We start from the raw sequence: 20,285 nt of genomic DNA, 5'->3' as shown, positions 1-20,285 counted from the left end.
TCAGGATGAAGAAAGGCAGCAGAGTTTTCCAGCCCGGTAAAAGTAAAGGACAGGATGAAAACAACCAGCCAGAACAAAACAAACAAAACCAATTAAAAATAGTCCAGGAACAAACTGTTCTGCCATTACAATAAACAATCCTATGAAAATAGATGGAACATATGCGATCAGCATGCTAACGGTAGTTATAAGAATGATATAAAACGCTCTTCTCTTCATGTGGTTTTCCTCCTCTCTCTCTCTCCCTCTCTCTCCTGGTCCTGACTGCTTCAGAGCTCTGAGAACAGCCACACAACAAAACAACTGGATGGAGAGGAAGACAATGAGCTGCACTGAAAGGAACCACATAAAAATATAATGCGCAGATAAATTCCAAATGAACATGCTGCACAAACAGGATCCAAAACTCATAATCCAGGCGACAGCAGCACACATGACTCTGTATCTGAGAGGTTTGTACTTCAGAAAGGTAACAGGATGAACCACCGCCAGGTAACGCTCCACACACATCAGACACTGAAACAGAGGACGGCCGGTGACGGCTAGTCCTTTGGAAAAAAAGGCCAGTTCCAGGAGGCTTAAAACCCATATTGACAGAATGTCAAGTAACCAACTCAGACAGATTCCAATCTCACAAACCGAGAGAGTGAGAGTGAAAAACTCTGATGTAATTCTACTTTCTGATCCTATGATGAGCCATATAACATAAGAGTGTGCAGGAAGACCAAGCAAGACGTTCATGCATAAAAAACAAACGTGTGGAGGACTCATTAACCACAAGAAAGGAGCCATAGAGTTTGTGGATGCTTCAGTTATGTTGAGGTTCACTGTGGAGTTATTCATATCCTCGTCCCTTTGGTTTTCTTTTTATTGAAAGAGTGTAAGACTAGAATAGAAAAAATCAAAAGTTCACTTTTATTCGGACACAGATCCCATATAAAGGCAAAAAATCAAAATCAATAAATAAATCGATAAAATAACGTATTATTTGATGTACAAAAGGTTTATGTACAGAAAATCAGGTTATAAAATGAGGTACTCATCTAAACAAACGAATGTTCTATCAATTTTTGCTATCGATCCAAAACTTAATGACTTTTTTTCCATGTAACACCAAAGGAGACATTTTTTCCATGAAACATCAAATAAGACTGAACCTTCTAAGCTTCTAAAACGACAAAGTAACAAGATAAGGATACTGGATAATTTTACTGATAAGTTTGTATCTTGACAAATAAAACATTATAAGACAAATAAATTCATCGACAAGAACTGGTTTAAAATTGTTTTAAGTGAATCATTCAACTGTCAGTTTGTTGCACTAGAATATTTGTAACAGTTCATAAATGTGACCCTGGACAACAAAACCAGCCTTATGGGTCAATTTTTCGAAATTGAGATTTTTACATAATCTGAAAGCTGAATAAATAAACTTTCTATAGATATATGAGTTGTTAGAATAGGACAATATCTGGGCGAGATACAACCGTTTAAAACTCAGGAATCTGAGAGCTCAAAAAAATCTAAATATTGAGAAAATCGCCTTTGAAGTTGTTAATCAGGGGCACTGTGGCAGACCATCCACTCACAAAAATAAAGTTTTTATATATTTAAGGAAGGAAATTTACAAAATATCTTCATGGAACATGATCTTTACTTAATATCCTAATGATTTTTGGCATAAAAGAAAAATCGATAATTTTGACCCACACAATGTATTTTTGTCTTTTACTAAAAATGTTCCCGTGCTGTAAGACTGGTTTTGTATTCCAGGGTCACAAATAGTGGTACTTTCCTCAACTCTCTATTTCACAATCTAGACCTTTAAAAATTAAAGTAGACCTTGGAAATATACTGTATATTTAAAGCCACAATATTATAAACCTCAGAACTCTGAAACCGTATGCAATCAAATGTACAAATTAGTTCAAATAACTAATGAAAGAAAAAGTGTTTGTTACCCGAGTAGTGAATATGGTCCAGTCTATCTGCAAACAAGTGAATTTCTGTGATGTTTTTGCTATGTACATGAACATGACCTCCTATGTATCGCTCTCTATGGCATGTGGCACATGCAAACAATACATATGCAAATAATGTAAAAAAACATGTTCATAACAGATCGTCTTCTATTCAAATGGTTACAATTTTGAATAAAAATGCACAAAATTGCTCTTGTGTGTGGAAAATGTAATAAGTATTTCAGTGGGACACAACAGCAATAGTAGGCTAAGTAAGTACTACTCACCTAAAACAAAGGTTTTACACGTTTTCAAAGCAGATTTGTACACTTCTATTAAATAAATTGTGAAATTGTGAAAAAAGTGTGTACATTCAGCATATTTAATATGGCAGACAACGCTGAGGCTTTTAACACCACATTTAAAGTGAATTTAATCTAAAGGTACACCAGTTTGTAAGACATAAACAACATGTTGATCTTGGTAAGCAAAGCTGCAGTACGTGTACAAAATACATCGATGAACATTTTACAACAAACAATCTATTCAATGACATACAGTAAATAACATAATATGAACACAAGTTTAAACATGCTTCACCAAAACAAGTGTCATGCTTAAAGTTAATTTAGCGGTGAGAATAAAATCAAGAACATTAAAAGTAGTGGTTGTTATCCATGACTACATATTTTAAATACATCAAATAAATAAAAAGTCAGTTAAAAATGTGGACCCTTTTAAATGAAATACAATTGGTTAACATTACAATGTTCATGTTATTTCAATAATATCAACAAAAAGTCAGTCATTGTGAAATATTTGATAACAATTTACAAAATATAGGATTGGAATAATAAATAATAATAATTTATAAAGAGACACAAAAGAGTTTTCCAGTCCTCCATAGATAACCGGCTGCACAAAACCACCCAACACAAAACAACCAAAACTGAAAGACCAAAGCAGCCACATATTGTTTTGTGAGAAAAGAAGCCATAAACAATATAAGGGACATATATGATAAGCATGCTCACAGTAGTTATTAGAATGAGATAAAACGCTCTTTTCTTCATGTGGTTTTCCTCCTCTCTCCCTCTCTCTCTCTCTCCTGGTCCTGACTGCTTCAGAGCTCTGAGAACAGCCACACAACAGAACAACTGGATGGAGATGAAGACGAGGAACTGCACTGAGAGAAACCATGCAAAAACATAAACAGTAGATAAGACCAAAAAGCACATGCAGCACAAACAGGACACAAGACAGATGATCCAGGCAGAAAGGTTACAGGGTGGATCACTGCCAGGTAACGTTCCACACACATCAGACACCGAAAGGGCCAGTGATGCAAAAACCTTGTAAAAACATCGCAAAATTCTGTGACATTGAAAAAAGCGAAAATAATTAAATAGATATATAAAAAAATAAAGACAAATTCCAATCTCACAAACAGATACATTTAGGAAGAAGAATTCTAATGCAATTCTACTTGCTGTGTTGATGAGCCATATAATGTAGGAGTGAGTCGGAAAACCAATCAAGACATTGATGCTGTACATACAAATATCCAGTCAAAGTCAAAGAATGGAGTTGTGGAGTTTACTGTACAGTTCATAACTTCTTCTCCGATTACAAAACAAAATGGTCATCAGATGATTGTCTAAAGGAAAGAACTAGACAATGTAAGCATCATAGGAAAAAAACAAGTCAAAATCGTTCAAATCCACAAACTTGACAAATGATGACGCTGAGAAATAAACACAAAATAATTTTCTCACCGAAAAGGAGACTGGAGATCTCTACAGATCTAATTTATGCATTAACTTCGAAGCTGCTTCGTGGATATGTACACAACTGCACATCACAAAAAAAGTATGCAGCAAATGTTTTAGGTTAATAATTTGTATTTAGAAACATCACGTCTTATATTCAAATAGTTAAAATATTTGAATACAAAATGCTCCTACTGTAAGTGGAAAACTGTAATCGGATAGCATATGATTCATTCCCAGTGATGTAAAAAGGATTGATGGATACGAATGCAAAGCAAATGATCTGGTACAATTACCTGGTAGTGAAGACTGAACACTACTGAGACTGAATTTTACTAAACAAAATCAAGCAAGTCTAAAAGCTTTGTGTACTGTATGTTCTGTCTCGCATGACCAAGTAGACCTACAACTAATCACAACCTGGCCCGCACCAAATAAATAAATACAAATAAAAATCAAGCTGATGTGTAAATCAAACAGGCAGGCAATTTCATGAATCAGAAGGTTACGTTGAGCTCCCGAAACAAACAGTACAATGAAGGAAAGAGAAACACATTTACTAACATCATCATAAAGTCTAATACAGGGAAGTGACAATTCATTTAAAATGAACATAACAGGCCTAAACAGCAAAAGTAATCATGAAGAGAAATCTGATTATGGAGTTTAACTTCACAGCTGCAGGTTTTAAGCTAAAGGAAAGCATCCCGCCCGGTAAAGATAAAGGATGGGATGAACAAAACCAGCAAAAACAAAACAAACAAAACTCGTTAACATTGGTTCCAGAGTATAAAAATCTTCAAATAAAAAAACAAATCCTAAAAATGAAGAAGGAATATATCCGATCAGCATGCTCACAGTAGTTATCAGAATGAGGTAAAAGGCTCTTCTCTTCATGTGGTTTTCCTCCTCTCTCTCTCTCCCTCTCTCTCCTGGTCCTGACTGCTTCAGAGCTCTGAGAACAGCCAGACAACACAACAACTGAATGGAGAGAAAGACAATGAGCTGCACTGAGAGAAACCATGCAAAAACATGAACAGTAGATAAGACCAAAATGCACATGCTGCACAAACAAGATCCAAGACAAATGATCCAGGCAGCGGTGCAGCAGATCACTTTATATCTGAGAGGTTTGTACTTCAGAAAGGTTACAGGATGAACCACCGCCAGGTAACGCTCCACACACATCAGACACTGAAACAGAGGACGGCCGGTGCTTAGCAGCCCTTGGAAATAGACGGCAACTGGCCGGAGACTTAAAAACCAAAACGCCAGCATTTCAAAGAAACAATACAGACAGATCAAAATCTCACAAACAGAGAGATTGAGGTTGATAAACTCTGATGCAATTCCACTTTCTGATCCTGTGATGATAAGCCATATAACATAGGAGTGTGTTGGAAAAGCAAACAAGATATTGATGGTGTGCACACACATTTCTGTAATGCTCGTGAGCCCAATAAAAGGAGTCGTAACGTTCATAGACGCCTCATTTATGCTGAGGGTCACAGTGGAGTTATTCATGTCCTTTATATCTTCTTTAACTGTGATCTATTGAAAGAGTAAATGTAAGAAATCAAAACAAATCTGAGAATTTTCGAAAAAATAGAATTATACACCTAATTTAAATGAAAATAAGAGTTCCTTTTTTAAAAATAAAAAATCATACCTAAAATGTAAGTACCGTATACAAGTGATCAACTTTTTTAACATCAGACTGAGAAATAGAATAATCGTTTTAATAAAATAAGTTCAGGTTGCTTTGCATGTGTGAAATAGAGTTTACGTTTTCTAAACAGCAAATTTTCCTACACATAGCTTTTACAGTATGATTGATGATGGCAATAGATATTTTCACATAATAATACAAGGAGAACAAACAAATGAAAGAAAAATAGTTTGTTACCTGAATCGTGAATCTGGCCCAGTCTCTCTGCATGTAGATGAGTCTCTGTGATGTATTTGTCTCTTGTACACAAACATTCTCTCATATGTATGTACCGTTCTGTAATGCGGCATATTTTCGCTGTGCTTCTGAAACCTTGGATGTCCAAGTTCGCTGTTTTTCAGGAAATGTAAAAACCCAAAACCCAGCAACAAACATAAATGGTGACTAATGATAATGATTTATGGCAAAAAATTTAAATCATGAAGTATGGAGATATGAGGTTTCAGAAGGACAGCAGTGCTATGCAAACAACACATATGCAAATAAAGTAAAAAAATACAAGAGACGGTGATCTATTCAAGTAGGTTAAGGTAAGTTTTTCTTCTGCACAAAATATTGTAGTCACTGAAAAAAACACATCCAAGCTCATGTTACATGTACAACAGTCAAGTTCATGAGTGTGTAAAAACGTTAGGGATCTCTCACATAAAGAAATGGTTGCCATGGCAAAGAGGATGCGGAATTCATATCTGACATGCTGCCTTGTGCAAAATGCAGGGCTCTAGACTGCGACCAATATGGTCGCAAATGCGATCATTTTTTATAACCTGCGATGTAAAATTTCAGAGGGGCGCTTAATGAAGTCGAACACGTCAGTTTCTGAATTGTCTCTCTCAACATGTTAATCAAAAGCAAGGTCGGAAGACAGAATCCATGTCTCACGTGGCACATTCTGAGAATATTTTTTACCTGAATTACAGCTGGGTGTGAATGTGATCAAAACATGTCGCCTTTTCTTCCCTGACAAGTGTGCACATGCAGCTGACATCAAGGAAAAATCCTATCTAGTGAAGTGATTTCCATGTTAGCTTCTTTTGCGATCTCCTAACAGCTGTGAATATGTCCGCTAATGTCCGATTCGTCACCTAATGACTCATTTGAACCGATTCGTTTTGTTGAAACAACTCATATGTCAAACGCTGAACTCACGCGACTCACTGTCTGAACCCATCAAAACTGTCACTCAAAACACATCCTAACCTGTTTTATACAGTCTATGGTCAGAACACAAGCGTGCTTAGACCATTTAACAAGTTTAAGATTAGTAAGCTTTAGAATTTAAAGTTTATTTATGACAATGTGTACATATATAATAATTTAGTTCTGAGTTGCTTTTGAGTTTTGAGCTAGCTAATTAAATAAAATTGTATGTGGTAAAGATAAAGACTGTTATTTAAAAATAAGGTCTGGCAAATGAAGGCAAGTGTAAAATTACAGTTTTTTGCAAAGAGGCAATAAAGGAGGATTGTGAAGAGTGACAGGTTATATAACTTGAAAGAAGTTATAAAACTAAATAATAACAATTGAAAAAAATAACAATACAATGTTTCTTTGCATTAATTTTGGATTTATTGGGCTCGCAGTTCACGAGTAGGGTACTTTTAACTGTGGATGACCATGGTCATTAAGAATAGTATAAAAAAAACGTGCGACTAAATTGTAAGTTAGTGCAACCAACTGGGAAAAATGAGCTAGAGCCCAAATTATTTACGAATAATTTCAGTAAACGGCAGTAATATTTCCAAAAAAACAAAAAAAATTGAAACCAGTTCAAAGAACTGTCCGATGTTTGTCAATAGCGTACTTGAAATACATGCATCTTAGCCATTTGTGGAAATTTAGCAGCCCTGCAAACCACATCAACGTCCCTGCCTGGCTACATTCAGCAGAGCTGTTTTCCAAAACCCCATACATTGTTACATCGATGTTTAATCCTCCAATTAGTAAGAAAAAACACGATTAAAAGTGTAGTCCAGCCATGTTATACAAAACAACATAAAAACGTAACACGTTTGGAGGAATTTCCTACCAGGCAAGTCTAACGTATTTTGCTTTGAGCATAAATCCACACATTTCAATCTCCGTGTTAAGCATAATTAGTAAATCACAAATACCATTTATCAAATTAATCATATCAGATAAGCATTTTTTTTCTTAAATTACTGTGCTGTGGTGTAAAATAATTTTCTCCTCATACTTCTCTGACTGGCCTGTTTCTCTTCCTTCTCGTACTTGCTTGCCTTCGTCTGATTGGTTCATACAACTTAACCGAAACTCTAAAAGACTTTTGATTTTTTGTCAAAATGTTACAGATTGTCACTACATTTGAAAACATGTTAAAATCATAATATTTTCCAAATAATAAAAAGGTCATTTAAAAGGCATCTGTTGTCACCAGGGGATTAGTATCTGCAAAGTTCCACTGCACCCTATGTAAATGTAATGATGGATAGGGCTCACCGGTCTCCAAAACAGGTGCTGTACTTGAATGTACACGCACCTAATGGTTAACCTGAACACACTGGCAGGTATGGAAACCATAAACAAGTAACAGAGATGTTAAACCTTTTAAACATCTTAATTGAAACAAACAAGGAACAATTACAAATGTACAATTTTGTAACGAAAGAGCAAAATAAGATTCATTTTACAGTAGCAGGCTTTATGCAGAACGGAGGCAGAAGAGTTTTCCAGCACTGTGTAGATAAACAACAGGCTGTATAAAACCAGCAACAACATAACAAACCACAACAGAAAACCAAAATCCAATAATATTCTGTTTTGTCAAAATAATAACAAACCCTAAGATAACAAAGGGCACATAAAGAATAATCATGCTCACAGTAGTTATGAGAATGAGATAAAACGCTCTTCTCTTCATGTGGTTTTCCTCCTCTCTCTCTCTCCCTCTCTCTCCTGGTCCTGACTGCTTCAGAGCTCGGAGAACAGCCATAAGGCAAAACAATTGAATAGAGAGGAAGATGAGGAACTGAACCGAGAAGAACCATGTAAAAATGTCGAATTCAAATGAGACCAAAATGAAGATGCAGCTCGAACAGGACACAAGACAAATGATCCAGGCAGCGGTGGAGAACATGACTCTATATCTGAGAGGTTTGAACTTCAGAAAGGTAACAGGATGAACCACCGCCAGGTAACGCTCCACACACATCAGACACTGAAACAGAGGACGACCGGTGATGCCTAGTCCTTGGAAAAAATGGCTTGCTGCTGTGAGGCTTGAAAACAAAAATGCCAGAAGAACAAGCAAACCATGCAGACAGTTACCAATCTCACACACTGAAAGATTAAGAATAAAAAATCTGGAAACAAATGAACTTCCTGTTTCTGTGACGATGAGCCAGATAACGTAGGAGTGTGTGGGAACACCAAACAGGACATTTAAACAGCAGATAAACATTTTTAATCCGTCTTCAAGTGTTGTTGGCCCAGATGAAGGAGATGTGGAGTTTGTGGATGCTTGAGGTGTAGTGAAGTTCACTATCGAGTTATCCATCTTCCTTTGTCTTCACGGCTCAGAAACTAGATGTTATCTAGAGCGAAGAAGTGTAATGTAAATTGTAAATGTGTAAAGTCTTTCTAAAAAACGTAATAACTTACCCTTTACAATACCTAGTAATAGAAACACCGTCGCAGTGAAATAAAATGGATGACCAGCTGCTATAGATGTACATAAATCCCTGAGCTGTGTTTTATAGCCAGACGTCAGAACAGAAGCGAAGATATAGGTGCTAGATGTTGTATGCCACACATCAGATGCAAATATTTCAAATGAAAAATGAGGTTCTCTGAGTAAACACTAAAACAGGAAAAAAACATTCCAGTTCTGTCGAACCATTAAAATTGAAAACTATTTTAAATGTAATATGATTTGAATCAGAAAAGAAGGAAAATGTGTGTCATGTGATGGTCGGGACTTCTTACCTCACTGTCTGCCTATGAGATATTTACCAGACTAAATTGACTGTCTTGACTTTCAAATATTGAAATTAAGCAGCTCACCCATAGATTATGAATGAATGCTAAGGTTTTTAAAACAGACATATCGGTATAAAATCTAACGTTTTATTGGCTAAATATAAAGTCCAATCTTTTGTTCTTTATAGGATTCAGAAATTGGGCTTCAATATGTCTCATGCAATAAACCCTATGCACATTTTTGAGCACTGAAATGAGATTTTGAGGCCAAACATTTGAAAAATCTGAGAGAATATTGATTTCAAGTGTTCTATATAATGATTTCAAGTCCAATAAAATAAACAGTGTCAAGAGTGATGATTATAAAGCAATGTATTGAAAGACAAAGCACAAACCTTATTACAAGTGGATTATCGATATTAAAATGTGTTGAATTTATGCATATCAGATCTTGAATGAATACAATATCTCCATAATCCAATTTTAACATAGAGATTATCAGATTTGTGCAACAACTGAGTCATCTACATTCTATGGCTGTGCACTCTGCCCAAAGAAGCATCTGTTTAGCGTCACAAGTCAAACATGGTCTCATATGTCTTGGTCTGTATTATGCTGCATATGCAAACAGTACTATATTCAAATAATTCAATTGCCAATTTGAATTAAAATGCACCACATTTCCCTTAAATAGTGTGGGAGAGGGTTCGTGTAGAAATTCTCACATTTTGGAGCTATTTATTTACAGTATTTAGGACTTCAGATCTTTGATTTCACAGTATCTGACTGTAACATACAGTATTTAAACTGGTGCAGAATTAATAAAACTCACTGTATCTCCAAAGAGAATTTGACGAAGCGCAGCAGCCACACATACAAAGACCGCTTGGCGTAAATAGAGCTAATTCTGCTTGATCTCGCGGTACTTTGATGTCATACGCAGCTTGGCAACTTTTGAGTTAAACAGCAAAGAAATACAGAGCTACAATTCATCAATAAAACATCAAATACATGCATTCTACATTTTATTTACTTTTTCCATTTGGAATTATTTGAATATACAAACATATGTAATAGGTCATTTAAAAAAATACTTTATTGTTTACTCAAATCATCAAATCAAATCTTTTTCCATGCAACATAAAAGAGGAAATAAGGAGTAGCACAAAAGTCATTTTTACTCCTCACATTAGCCCTTAACTTGAAAAACAAAACATCTCAAACAATTTTGTGGTCCATTTATCAAAAAGAACTTGTTTATAGGTTATAAACAAGCTTGGGCAGATATCAATTTTTTTAGTCAACAATGATGTTTATTGTCTGTTGTAAGCTACCAAATAGCTCACATTTGGATTCAGAATTCTTGGTTTAGAAATGTATTAATAAGTACAGTATTGATATTTTTCTTCCACAGAAAAAAGCATTTACTTTCTTAAAATATAATAACAAATATGATTCAATTTCTTAAAATATAACAATCTGGCTACATTCAGCAGAGCTGTTTTCCAAAACCCCATACATTGATACATCGATGTTTAATCCTCCAATTAGTAAGAAAAAACACGATTAAAAGTGTAGTCCAGCCATGTTATACAAAACAACATAAAAACGTAACACGTTTGGAGGAATTTCCTACCAGGCAAGTCTAACGTATTTTGCTTTGAGCATAAATCCACACATTTCAATCTCCGTGTTAAGCATAATTAGTAAATCACAAATACCATTTATCAAATTAATCATATCAGATAAGCATTTTTTTTCTTAAATTACTGTGCTGTGGTGTAAAATAATTTTCTCCTCATACTTCTCTGACTGGCCTGTTTATCTTCCTTCTCGTACTTGCTTGCCTTCGTCTGATTGGTTCATACAACTTAACCGAAACTCTAAAAGACTTTTGATTTTTTGTCAAAATGTTACAGATTGTCACTACATTTGAAAACATGTTAAAATCATAATATTTTCCAAATAATAAAAAGGTCATTTAAAAGGCATCTGTTGTCACCAGGGGATTAGTATCTGCAAAGTTCCACTGCACCCTATGAAAATGTAATGATGGATAGGGCTCACCGGTCTCCAAAACAGGTGCTGTACTTGAATATACACGCACCTAATGGTTAACCTGAACACACTGGCAGATATAGAAACCATAAACAAGTAACAGAGATGTTAAACCTTTTAAACATCTTAATTGAAACAAACAAGGAACAATTACAAATGTACAATTTTGTAACGAAAGAGCAAAATAAGATTCATTTTACAGTAGCAGGCTTTATGCAGAACGGAGGCAGAAGAGTTTTCCAGCACTGTGTAGATAAACAACAGGCTGTATAAAACCAGCAACAACATAACAAACCACAACAGAAAACCAAAATCCAATAATATTCTGTTTTGTCAAAATAATAACAAACCCTAAGATAACAAAGGGCACATAAAGAATAATCATGCTCACAGTAGTTATGAGAATGAGATAAAACGCTCTTCTCTTCATGTGGTTTTCCTCCTCTCTCTCTCTCCCTCTCTCTCCTGTGCAGCAGATCACTTTATATCTGAGAGGTTTGTACTTCAGAAAGGTTACAGGATGAACCACCGCCAGGTAACGCTCCACACACATCAGACACTGAAACAGAGGACGACCGGTGCTTAGCAGCCCTTGGAAATAGACGGCAACTGGCCGGAGACTTAAAAACCAAAACGCCAGCATTTCAAAGAAACAATACAGACAGATCAAAATCTCACAAACAGAGAGATTGAGGTTGATAAACTCTGATGCAATTCCACTTTCTGATCCTGTGATGATAAGCCATATAACATAGGAGTGTGTTGGAAAAGCAAACAAGATATTGATGGTGTGCACACACATTTCTGTAATGCTCGTGAGCCCAATAAAAGGAGTCGTAACGTTCATAGACGCCTCATTTATGCTGAGGGTCACAGTGGAGTTATTCATGTCCTTTATATCTTCTTTAACTGTGATCTATTGAAAGAGTAAATGTAAGAAATCAAAACAAATCTGAGAATTTTCGAAAAAATAGAATTATACACCTAATTTAAATGAAAATAAGAGTTCCTTTTTTAAAAATAAAAAATCATACCTAAAATGTAAGTACCGTATACAAGTGATAAACTTTTTTAACATCAGACTGAGAAATAGAATAATCGTTTTAATAAAATAAGTTCAGGTTGCTTTGCATGTATGAAATAGAGTTTACGTTTTCTAAACAGCAAATTTTCCTACACATAGCTTTTACAGTATGATTGATGATGGCAATAGATATTTTCACATAATAATACAAGGAGAACAAACAAATGAAAGAAAAATAGTTTGTTACCTGAATCGTGAATCTGGACCAGTCTCTCTGCATGTAGATGAGTCTCTGTGATGTATTTGTCTCTTGTACACAAACATTCTCTCATATGTATGTACCGTTCTGTAATGCGGCATATTATCGCTGTACATCTGAAACCTTGGATGTCCAAGTTCGCTGTTTTTCAGGAAATGTAAAAACCCAAAACCCAGCAACAAACATAAATGGTGACTAATGATAATGATTTATGGCAAAAAATTTAAATCATGAAGTATGGAGATATGAGGTTTCAGAAGGACAGCAGTGCTATGCAAACAACACATATGCAAATAAAGTAAAAAAATACAAGAGACGGTGATCTATTCAAGTAGGTTAAGGTAAGTTTTTCTTCTGCACAAAATATTGTAGTCACTGAAAAAAACACATCCAAGCTCATGTTACATGTACAACAGTCAAGTTCATGAGTGTGTAAAAACGTTAGGGATCTCTCACATAAAGAAATGGTTGCCATGGCAAAGAGGATGCGGAATTCATATCTGACATGCTGCCTTGTGCAAAATGCAGGGCTCTAGACTGCGACCAATATGGTCGCAAATGCGATCATTTTTTATAACCTGCGATGTAAAATTTCAGAGGGGCGCTTAATGAAGTCGAACACGTCAGTTTCTGAATTGTCTCTCTCAACATGTTAATCAAAAGCAAGGTCGGAAGACAGAATCCATGTCTCACGTGGCACATTCTGAGAATATTTTTTACCTGAATTACAGCTGGGTGTGAATGTGATCAAAAACATGTCGCCTTTTCTTCCCTGACAAGTGTGCACATGCAGCTGACATCAAGGAAAAATCCTATCTAGTGAAGTGATTTCCATGTTAGCTTCTTTTGCGATCTCCTAACAGCTGTGAATATGTCCGCTAATGTCCGATTCGTCACCTAATGACTCATTTGAACCGATTCGTTTTGTTGAAACAACTCATATGTCAAACGCTGAACTCACGCGACTCACTGTCTGAACCCATCAAAACTGTCACTCAAAACACATCCTAACCTGTTTTATACAGTCTATGGTCAGAACACAAGCGTGCTTAGACCATTTAACAAGTATAAGATTAGTAAGCTTTAGAATTTAAAGTTTATTTATGACAATGTGTACATATATAATAATTTAGTTCTGAGTTGCTTTTGAGTTTTGAGCTAGCTAATTAAATAAAATTGTATGTGGTAAAGATAAAGACTGTTATTTAAAAATAAGGTCTGGCAAATGAAGGCAAGTGTAAAATTACAGTTTTTTGCAAAGAGGCAATAAAGGAGGATTGTGAAGAGTGACAGGTTATATAACTTGAAAGAAGTTATAAAACTAAATAATAACAATTGAAAAAAATAACAATACAATGTTTCTTTGCATTAATTTTGGATTTATTGGGCTCGCAGTTCACGAGTAGGGTACTTTTAACTGTGGATGACCATGGTCATTAAGAATAGTATAAAAAAAACGTGCGACTAAATTGTAAGTTAGTGCAACCAACTGGGAAAAATGAGCTAGAGCCCAAATTATTTACGAATAATTTCAGTAAACGGCAGTAATATTTCCAAAAAAACAAAAAAAATTGAAACCAGTTCAAAGAACTGTCCGATGTTTGTCAATAGCGTACTTGAAATACATGCATCTTAGCCATTTGTGGAAATTTAGCAACCCTGCAAACCACATCAACGTCCCTGCCTGGCTACATTCAGCAGAGCTGTTTTCCAAAACCCCATACATTGATACATCGATGTTTAATCCTCCAATTAGTAAGAAAAAACACGATTAAAAGTGTAGTCCAGCCATGTTATACAAAACAACATAAAAACGTAACACGTTTGGAGGAATTTCCTACCAGGCAAGTCTAACGTATTTTGCTTTGAGCATAAATCCACACATTTCAATCTCCGTGTTAAGCATAATTAGTAAATCACAAATACCATTTATCAAATTAATCATATCAGATAAGCATTTTTTTTCTTAAATTACTGTGCTGTGGTGTAAAATAATTTTCTCCTCATACTTCTCTGACTGGCCTGTTTATCTTCCTTCTCGTACTTGCTTGCCTTCGTCTGATTGGTTCATACAACTTAACCGAAACTCTAAAAGACTTTTGATTTTTTGTCAAAATGTTACAGATTGTCACTACATTTGAAAACATGTTAAAATCATAATATTTTCCAAATAATAAAAAGGTCATTTAAAAGGCATCTGTTGTCACCAGGGGATTAGTATCTGCAAAGTTCCACTGCACCCTATGCAAATGTAATGATGGATAGGGCTCACCGGTCTCCAAAACAGGTGCTGTACTTGAATATACACGCACCTAATGGTTAACCTGAACACACTGGCAGATATAGAAACCATAAACAAGTAACAGAGATGTTAAACCTTTTAAACATCTTAATTGAAACAAACAAGGAACAATTACAAATGTACAATTTTGTAACGAAAGAGCAAAATAAGATTCATTTTACAGTAGCAGGCTTTATGCAGAACGGAGGCAGAAGAGTTTTCCAGCACTGTGTAGATAAACAACAGGCTGTATAAAACCAGCAACAACATAACAAACCACAACAGAAAACCAAAATCCAATAATATTCTGTTTTGTCAAAATAATAACAAACCCTAAGATAACAAAGGGCACATAAAGAATAATCATGCTCACAGTAGTTATGAGAATGAGATAAAACGCTCTTCTCTTCATGTGGTTTTCCTCCTCTCTCTCTCTCCCTCTCTCTCCTGGTCCTGACTGCTTCAGAGCTCGGAGAACAGCCATAAGGCAAAACAATTGAATAGAGAGGAAGATGAGGAACTGAACCGAGAAGAACCATGTAAAAATGTCGAATTCAAATGAGACCAAAATGAAGATGCAGCTCGAACAGGACACAAGACAAATGATCCAGGCAGCGGTGGAGAACATGACTCTATATCTGAGAGGTTTGTACTTCAGAAAGGTAACAGGATGAACCACCGCCAGGTAACGCTCCACACACATCAGACACTGAAACAGAGGACGACCGGTGATGCCTAGTCCTTGGAAAAAATGGCTTGCTGCTGTGAGGCTTGAAAACAAAAATGCCAGAAGAACAAGCAAACCATGCAGACAGTTACCAATCTCACACACTGAAAGATTAAGAATAAAAAATCTGGAAACAAATGAACTTCCTGTTTCTGTGACGATGAGCCAGATAACGTAGGAGTGTGTGGGAACACCAAACAGGACATTTAAACAGCAGATAAACATTTTTAATCCGTCTTCAAGTGTTGTTGGCCCAGATGAAGGAGATGTGGAGTTTGTGGATGCTTGAGGTGTAGTGAAGTTCACTATCGAGTTATCCATCTTCCTTTGTCTTCACGGCTCAGAAACTAGATGTTATCTAGAGCGAAGAAGTGTAATGTAAATTGTAAATGTGTAAAGTCTTTCTAAAAAACGTAATAACTTACCCTTTACAATACCTAGTAATAGAAACACCGTCGCAGTGAAATAAAATGGATGACCAGCTGCTATAGATGTACATAAATCCCTGAGCTGTGTTTTATAGCCAGACGTCAGAACAGAAGCGAAGATATAGGTGCTAGATGTTGTATGCCACACATCAGATGCAAATATTTCAAATGAAAAATGAGGTTCTCTGAGTAAACACTAAAACAGGAAAAAAACATTCCAGTTCTGTCGAACCATTAAAATTGAAAACTATTTTAAATGTAATATGATTTGAATCAGAAAAGAAGGAAAATGTGTGTCATGTGATGGTCGGGACTTCTTACCTCACTGTCTGCCTATGAGATATTTACCAGACTAAATTGACTGTCTTGACTTTCAAATATTGAAATTAAGCAGCTCACCCATAGATTATGAATGAATGCTAAGGTTTTTAAAACAGACATATCGGTATAAAATCTAACGTTTTATTGGCTAAATATAAAGTCCAATCTTTTGTTCTTTATAGGATTCAGAAATTGGGCTTCAATATGTCTCATGCAATAAACCCTATGCACATTTTTGAGCACTGAAATGAGATTTTGAGGCCAAACATTTGAAAAATCTGAGAGAATATTGATTTCAAGTGTTCTATATAATGATTTCAAGTCCAATAAAATAAACAGTGTCAAGAGTGATGATTATAAAGCAATGTATTGAAAGACAAAGCACAAACCTTATTACAAGTGGATTATCGATATTAAAATGTGTTGAATTTATGCATATCAGATCTTGAATGAATACAATATCTCCATAATCCAATTTTAACATAGAGATTATCAGATTTGTGCAACAACTGAGTCATCTACATTCTATGGCTGTGCACTCTGCCCAAAGAAGCATCTGTTTAGCGTCACAAGTCAAACATGGTCTCATATGTCTTGGTCTGTATTATGCTGCATATGCAAACAGTACTATATTCAAATAATTCAATTGCCAATTTGAATTAAAATGCACCACATTTCCCTTAAATAGTGTGGGAGAGGGTTCGTGTAGAAATTCTCACATTTTGGAGCTATTTATTTACAGTATTTAGGCCTTCAGATCTTTGATTTCACAGTATCTGACTGTAACATACAGTATTTAAACTGGTGCAGAATTAATAAAACTCACTGTATCTCCAAAGAGAATTTGACGAAGCGCAGCAGCCACACATACAAAGACCGCTTGGCGTAAATAGAGCTAATTCTGCTTGATCTCGCGGTACTTTGATGTCATACGCAGCTTGGCAACTTTTGAGTTAAACAGCAAAGAAATACAGAGCTACAATTCATCAATAAAACATCAAATACATGCATTCTACATTTTATTTACTTTTTCCATTTGGAATTATTTGAATATACAAACATATGTAATAGGTCATTTAAAAAAATACTTTATTATTTACTCAAATCATCAAATCAAATCTTTTTCCATGCAACATAAAAGAGGAAATAAGGAGTAGCACAAAAGTCATTTTTACTCCTCACATTAGCCCTTAACTTGAAAAACAAAACATCTCAAACAATTTTGTGGTCCATTTATCAAAAAGAACTTGTTTATAGGTTATAAACAAGCTTGGGCAGATATCAATTTTTTTAGTCAACAATGATGTTTATTGTCTGTTGTAAGCTACCAAATAGCTCACATTTGGATTCAGAATTCTTGGTTTAGAAATGTATTAATAAGTACAGTATTGATATTTTTCTTCCACAGAAAAAAGCATTTACTTTCTTAAAATATAATAACAAATATGATTCAATTTCTTAAAATATAACAATAGCATATTTTATGCAGAGCAGCAGAGGCAGGAGAGTTTTCCAGCTCTCTGCAGAAAAAGAACAGGCTGAACAAAACCAGCCAGCAAATAACAGATCAAAGCTGAAACCCAAACTGTCATAAGATCCATATGAGTGTTTGGCACAATGCTAATGATTCCTGCAATAGTAAATGGGCCGTATGTGATAAGTGTGCTTACAGTAGTTATTAGAATGAGATGAAACGCTCTTCTCTTCATGTGGTTTTCCTCCTCTCTCTCTCTCCCTCTCTCTCCTGGTCCTGACTGCTTCAGAGCTCTGAGAACAGCCGTAAGGCAAAACAACTGGATGGAGAGGAAGACGAGGTACTGAACCAAAAAGAACAATGTGAAAAAACAGAAGTCAAATGAGACCAAAATAAAGATGCAGCAAAAACAAGAAACAAGACAAATGATCCAGGCACCGGTGGAGAACATGACTCTATATCTGAGAGGTTTGTACTTCAGAAAGATTACAGGATGAACCACCGCCAGGTAACGCTCAACAGAGATCAAACACTGAAACAGAGGACGACCGGTGATGCCCAGTCCTTGAAAAAAATTGGATACTGGTGTGAGACTTGATGACAAAAATAACAGAATAAAAAGGAACGAATTCAGACAGTTACCGATCTCACAAACTGAAAGATTGAGGTTGAAAAATCTCGATATAATTGAACTTTCTGTTCCTGTGACGATAAGCCAAATAACATAGGAGTTTGTGGGAACACCAAACAGGACATTGATGCTGCAAAGAAAAATTTTCAAAATATCACTAAGTGTCATTGACCCATTTGTAAAGATTGTAGATGCCTCAGGTGTAGTGATGTTCACACTAGGGTTATGCATCTTCTCTTTGTCTTTTCATTGCAGAATAAATACTGACGATATTATCTAGAGAAAAAGAAGTCATTTTAAAATATATGGTGGATTTTTTATACATATTTAAGTGAAATCATCCTGGATTTACTATAAAATATCATAAGTCACAATATAACATTTGCATAAACTTCAGAACAGGAAATGGGTATGTAGAAAAATAATTGAATGTTTATCACCTGAACAATGAACGTCCAGCATCTGTGGATGAATAAATCTCTGTGTTGTGTTTGGTAGATGGGCTTTATATGTGCACAGTGTTGTATGGTACACGTCATACAACAAAAATGCAAATATTTAAAATAGAAAATGACATTCAGGAAAGCAGACCCTTGTGGAAAATTTTAAATTGAAAAACAAATATTATAATAAATAATTATATGGAATATGATCCAGAATAAAATCAGAAAAGACGGACCAGAAAAGTTTGTGATGTTCCAATGAGTGGGACTTCTGACCGCATTTTCTAACATTTTATCAGGCATATTTTAATTCGTAACGTTAATCAGCTGACCATACAGTATATTGTAGCTGTAAAAACAGACATGTTAATATGTTTTATTTTTGAAAGGCTAAAATACTGTATAATAAATCCAGTCATTGAAGTACATTTCTTTATAGGATTTAGAAATTGCGCTTCAACAGGTGTCTAATGCAGTAAATCCCGACTATGCAAATGTTTGAGCAACGAAATGAGATTCTGATGTCAAACATAAAAAAATCTGAGAGAGAACAATATATCTCACTGCAACCCAAAGAAATCAAAATAAATCCTACAATTTGCAAAGCATTCTACATTTTATTTACAGTAAGAAAAATATTCACTTCCATTTGGAATTATTTGAATATACAAACATGTAATAGGTCATTTAAAAAAATACTTTATTGTTTATTCAAATCATCAAATCAAATCTTTTTCCATGCAACATAAAAGAGGAAATAAGGAGTAGCACAAAAGTCATTTTTACTCCTCACATTAGCCCTTAACTTGAAAAACAAAACATCTCAAACAATTTTGTGGTCCATTTATCAAAAAGAGCTTGTTTATAGTTTATAAACAAGCTTGGGCAGATATCAATTTTTTTAGTCAACAATGATGTTTATTGTCTGTTGTAAGATACCAAATAGCTCACATTTGGATTCAGAATTCTTGGTTTAGAAATGTATTAATAAGTACAGTATTGATTTTTTTCTTCCACAGAAAAAAGTAATGTAAGGTTTTTGAATGATGGCTAAAAAACAATGAATATAATTTTGTTCACAGGGAGAACAATTCCTAGTGCTCTATAATCTGTGATTCGGCATAACCCTTAGCCTAAAAAAAAGACATTTATCCATGACTGCATGATAAATTTATCATACAATCTTCAAATAGATTTTGAAGCTCTCTCTCTCTCTCTCTCTCTCTCTCTCTCTCTCTCTC

At 35.1% G+C, this 20,285-nt stretch overlaps 5 protein-coding genes across 5 annotated transcripts; all 5 read right to left on the bottom strand.

Annotated features, from left to right (window-relative positions):
- Nucleotides 1-843, bottom strand: LOC130569881 (somatostatin receptor type 5-like). Its single transcript, XM_057359778.1, has one exon. The coding sequence runs from the start codon at nt 841-843 to the stop codon at nt 1-3; it is 843 nt and encodes a 280-aa protein (XP_057215761.1).
- A 2,241-nt stretch (nt 844-3,084) lies between these two features.
- On the bottom strand, nt 3,085-5,254 carry LOC130569880 (P2Y purinoceptor 8-like). Its single transcript, XM_057359777.1, has 2 exons — nt 4,544-5,254; nt 3,085-3,147 (listed from the first exon to the last, which is right to left on the bottom strand). The coding sequence occupies exons 1-2, from the start codon at nt 5,252-5,254 to the stop codon at nt 3,085-3,087; spliced, it is 774 nt and encodes a 257-aa protein (XP_057215760.1).
- Nucleotides 5,255-8,121: 2,867 nt separating this feature from the next.
- LOC130569879 (chemokine XC receptor 1-like) lies at nt 8,122-8,976 on the bottom strand. Its single transcript, XM_057359776.1, has one exon. It carries the CDS (start codon nt 8,974-8,976, stop codon nt 8,122-8,124), a length of 855 nt encoding a protein of 284 aa, XP_057215759.1.
- Nucleotides 8,977-15,213: 6,237 nt separating this feature from the next.
- On the bottom strand, nt 15,214-16,068 carry LOC130569878 (somatostatin receptor type 5-like). Its single transcript, XM_057359774.1, has one exon. It carries the CDS (start codon nt 16,066-16,068, stop codon nt 15,214-15,216), a length of 855 nt encoding a protein of 284 aa, XP_057215757.1.
- A 1,909-nt stretch (nt 16,069-17,977) lies between these two features.
- LOC130569877 (C-C chemokine receptor type 8-like) lies at nt 17,978-18,832 on the bottom strand. The gene has a single exon (XM_057359773.1). The coding sequence runs from the start codon at nt 18,830-18,832 to the stop codon at nt 17,978-17,980; it is 855 nt and encodes a 284-aa protein (XP_057215756.1).
- Nucleotides 18,833-20,285: the final 1,453 nt, after the last annotated feature.

This window comes from Triplophysa rosa, linkage group LG19 (genome assembly GCF_024868665.1).
Source record: "Triplophysa rosa linkage group LG19, Trosa_1v2, whole genome shotgun sequence".
NCBI lineage: Eukaryota > Metazoa > Chordata > Actinopteri > Cypriniformes > Nemacheilidae > Triplophysa > Triplophysa rosa.
This window is presented reverse-complemented; position numbering and strand designations above follow the sequence as displayed.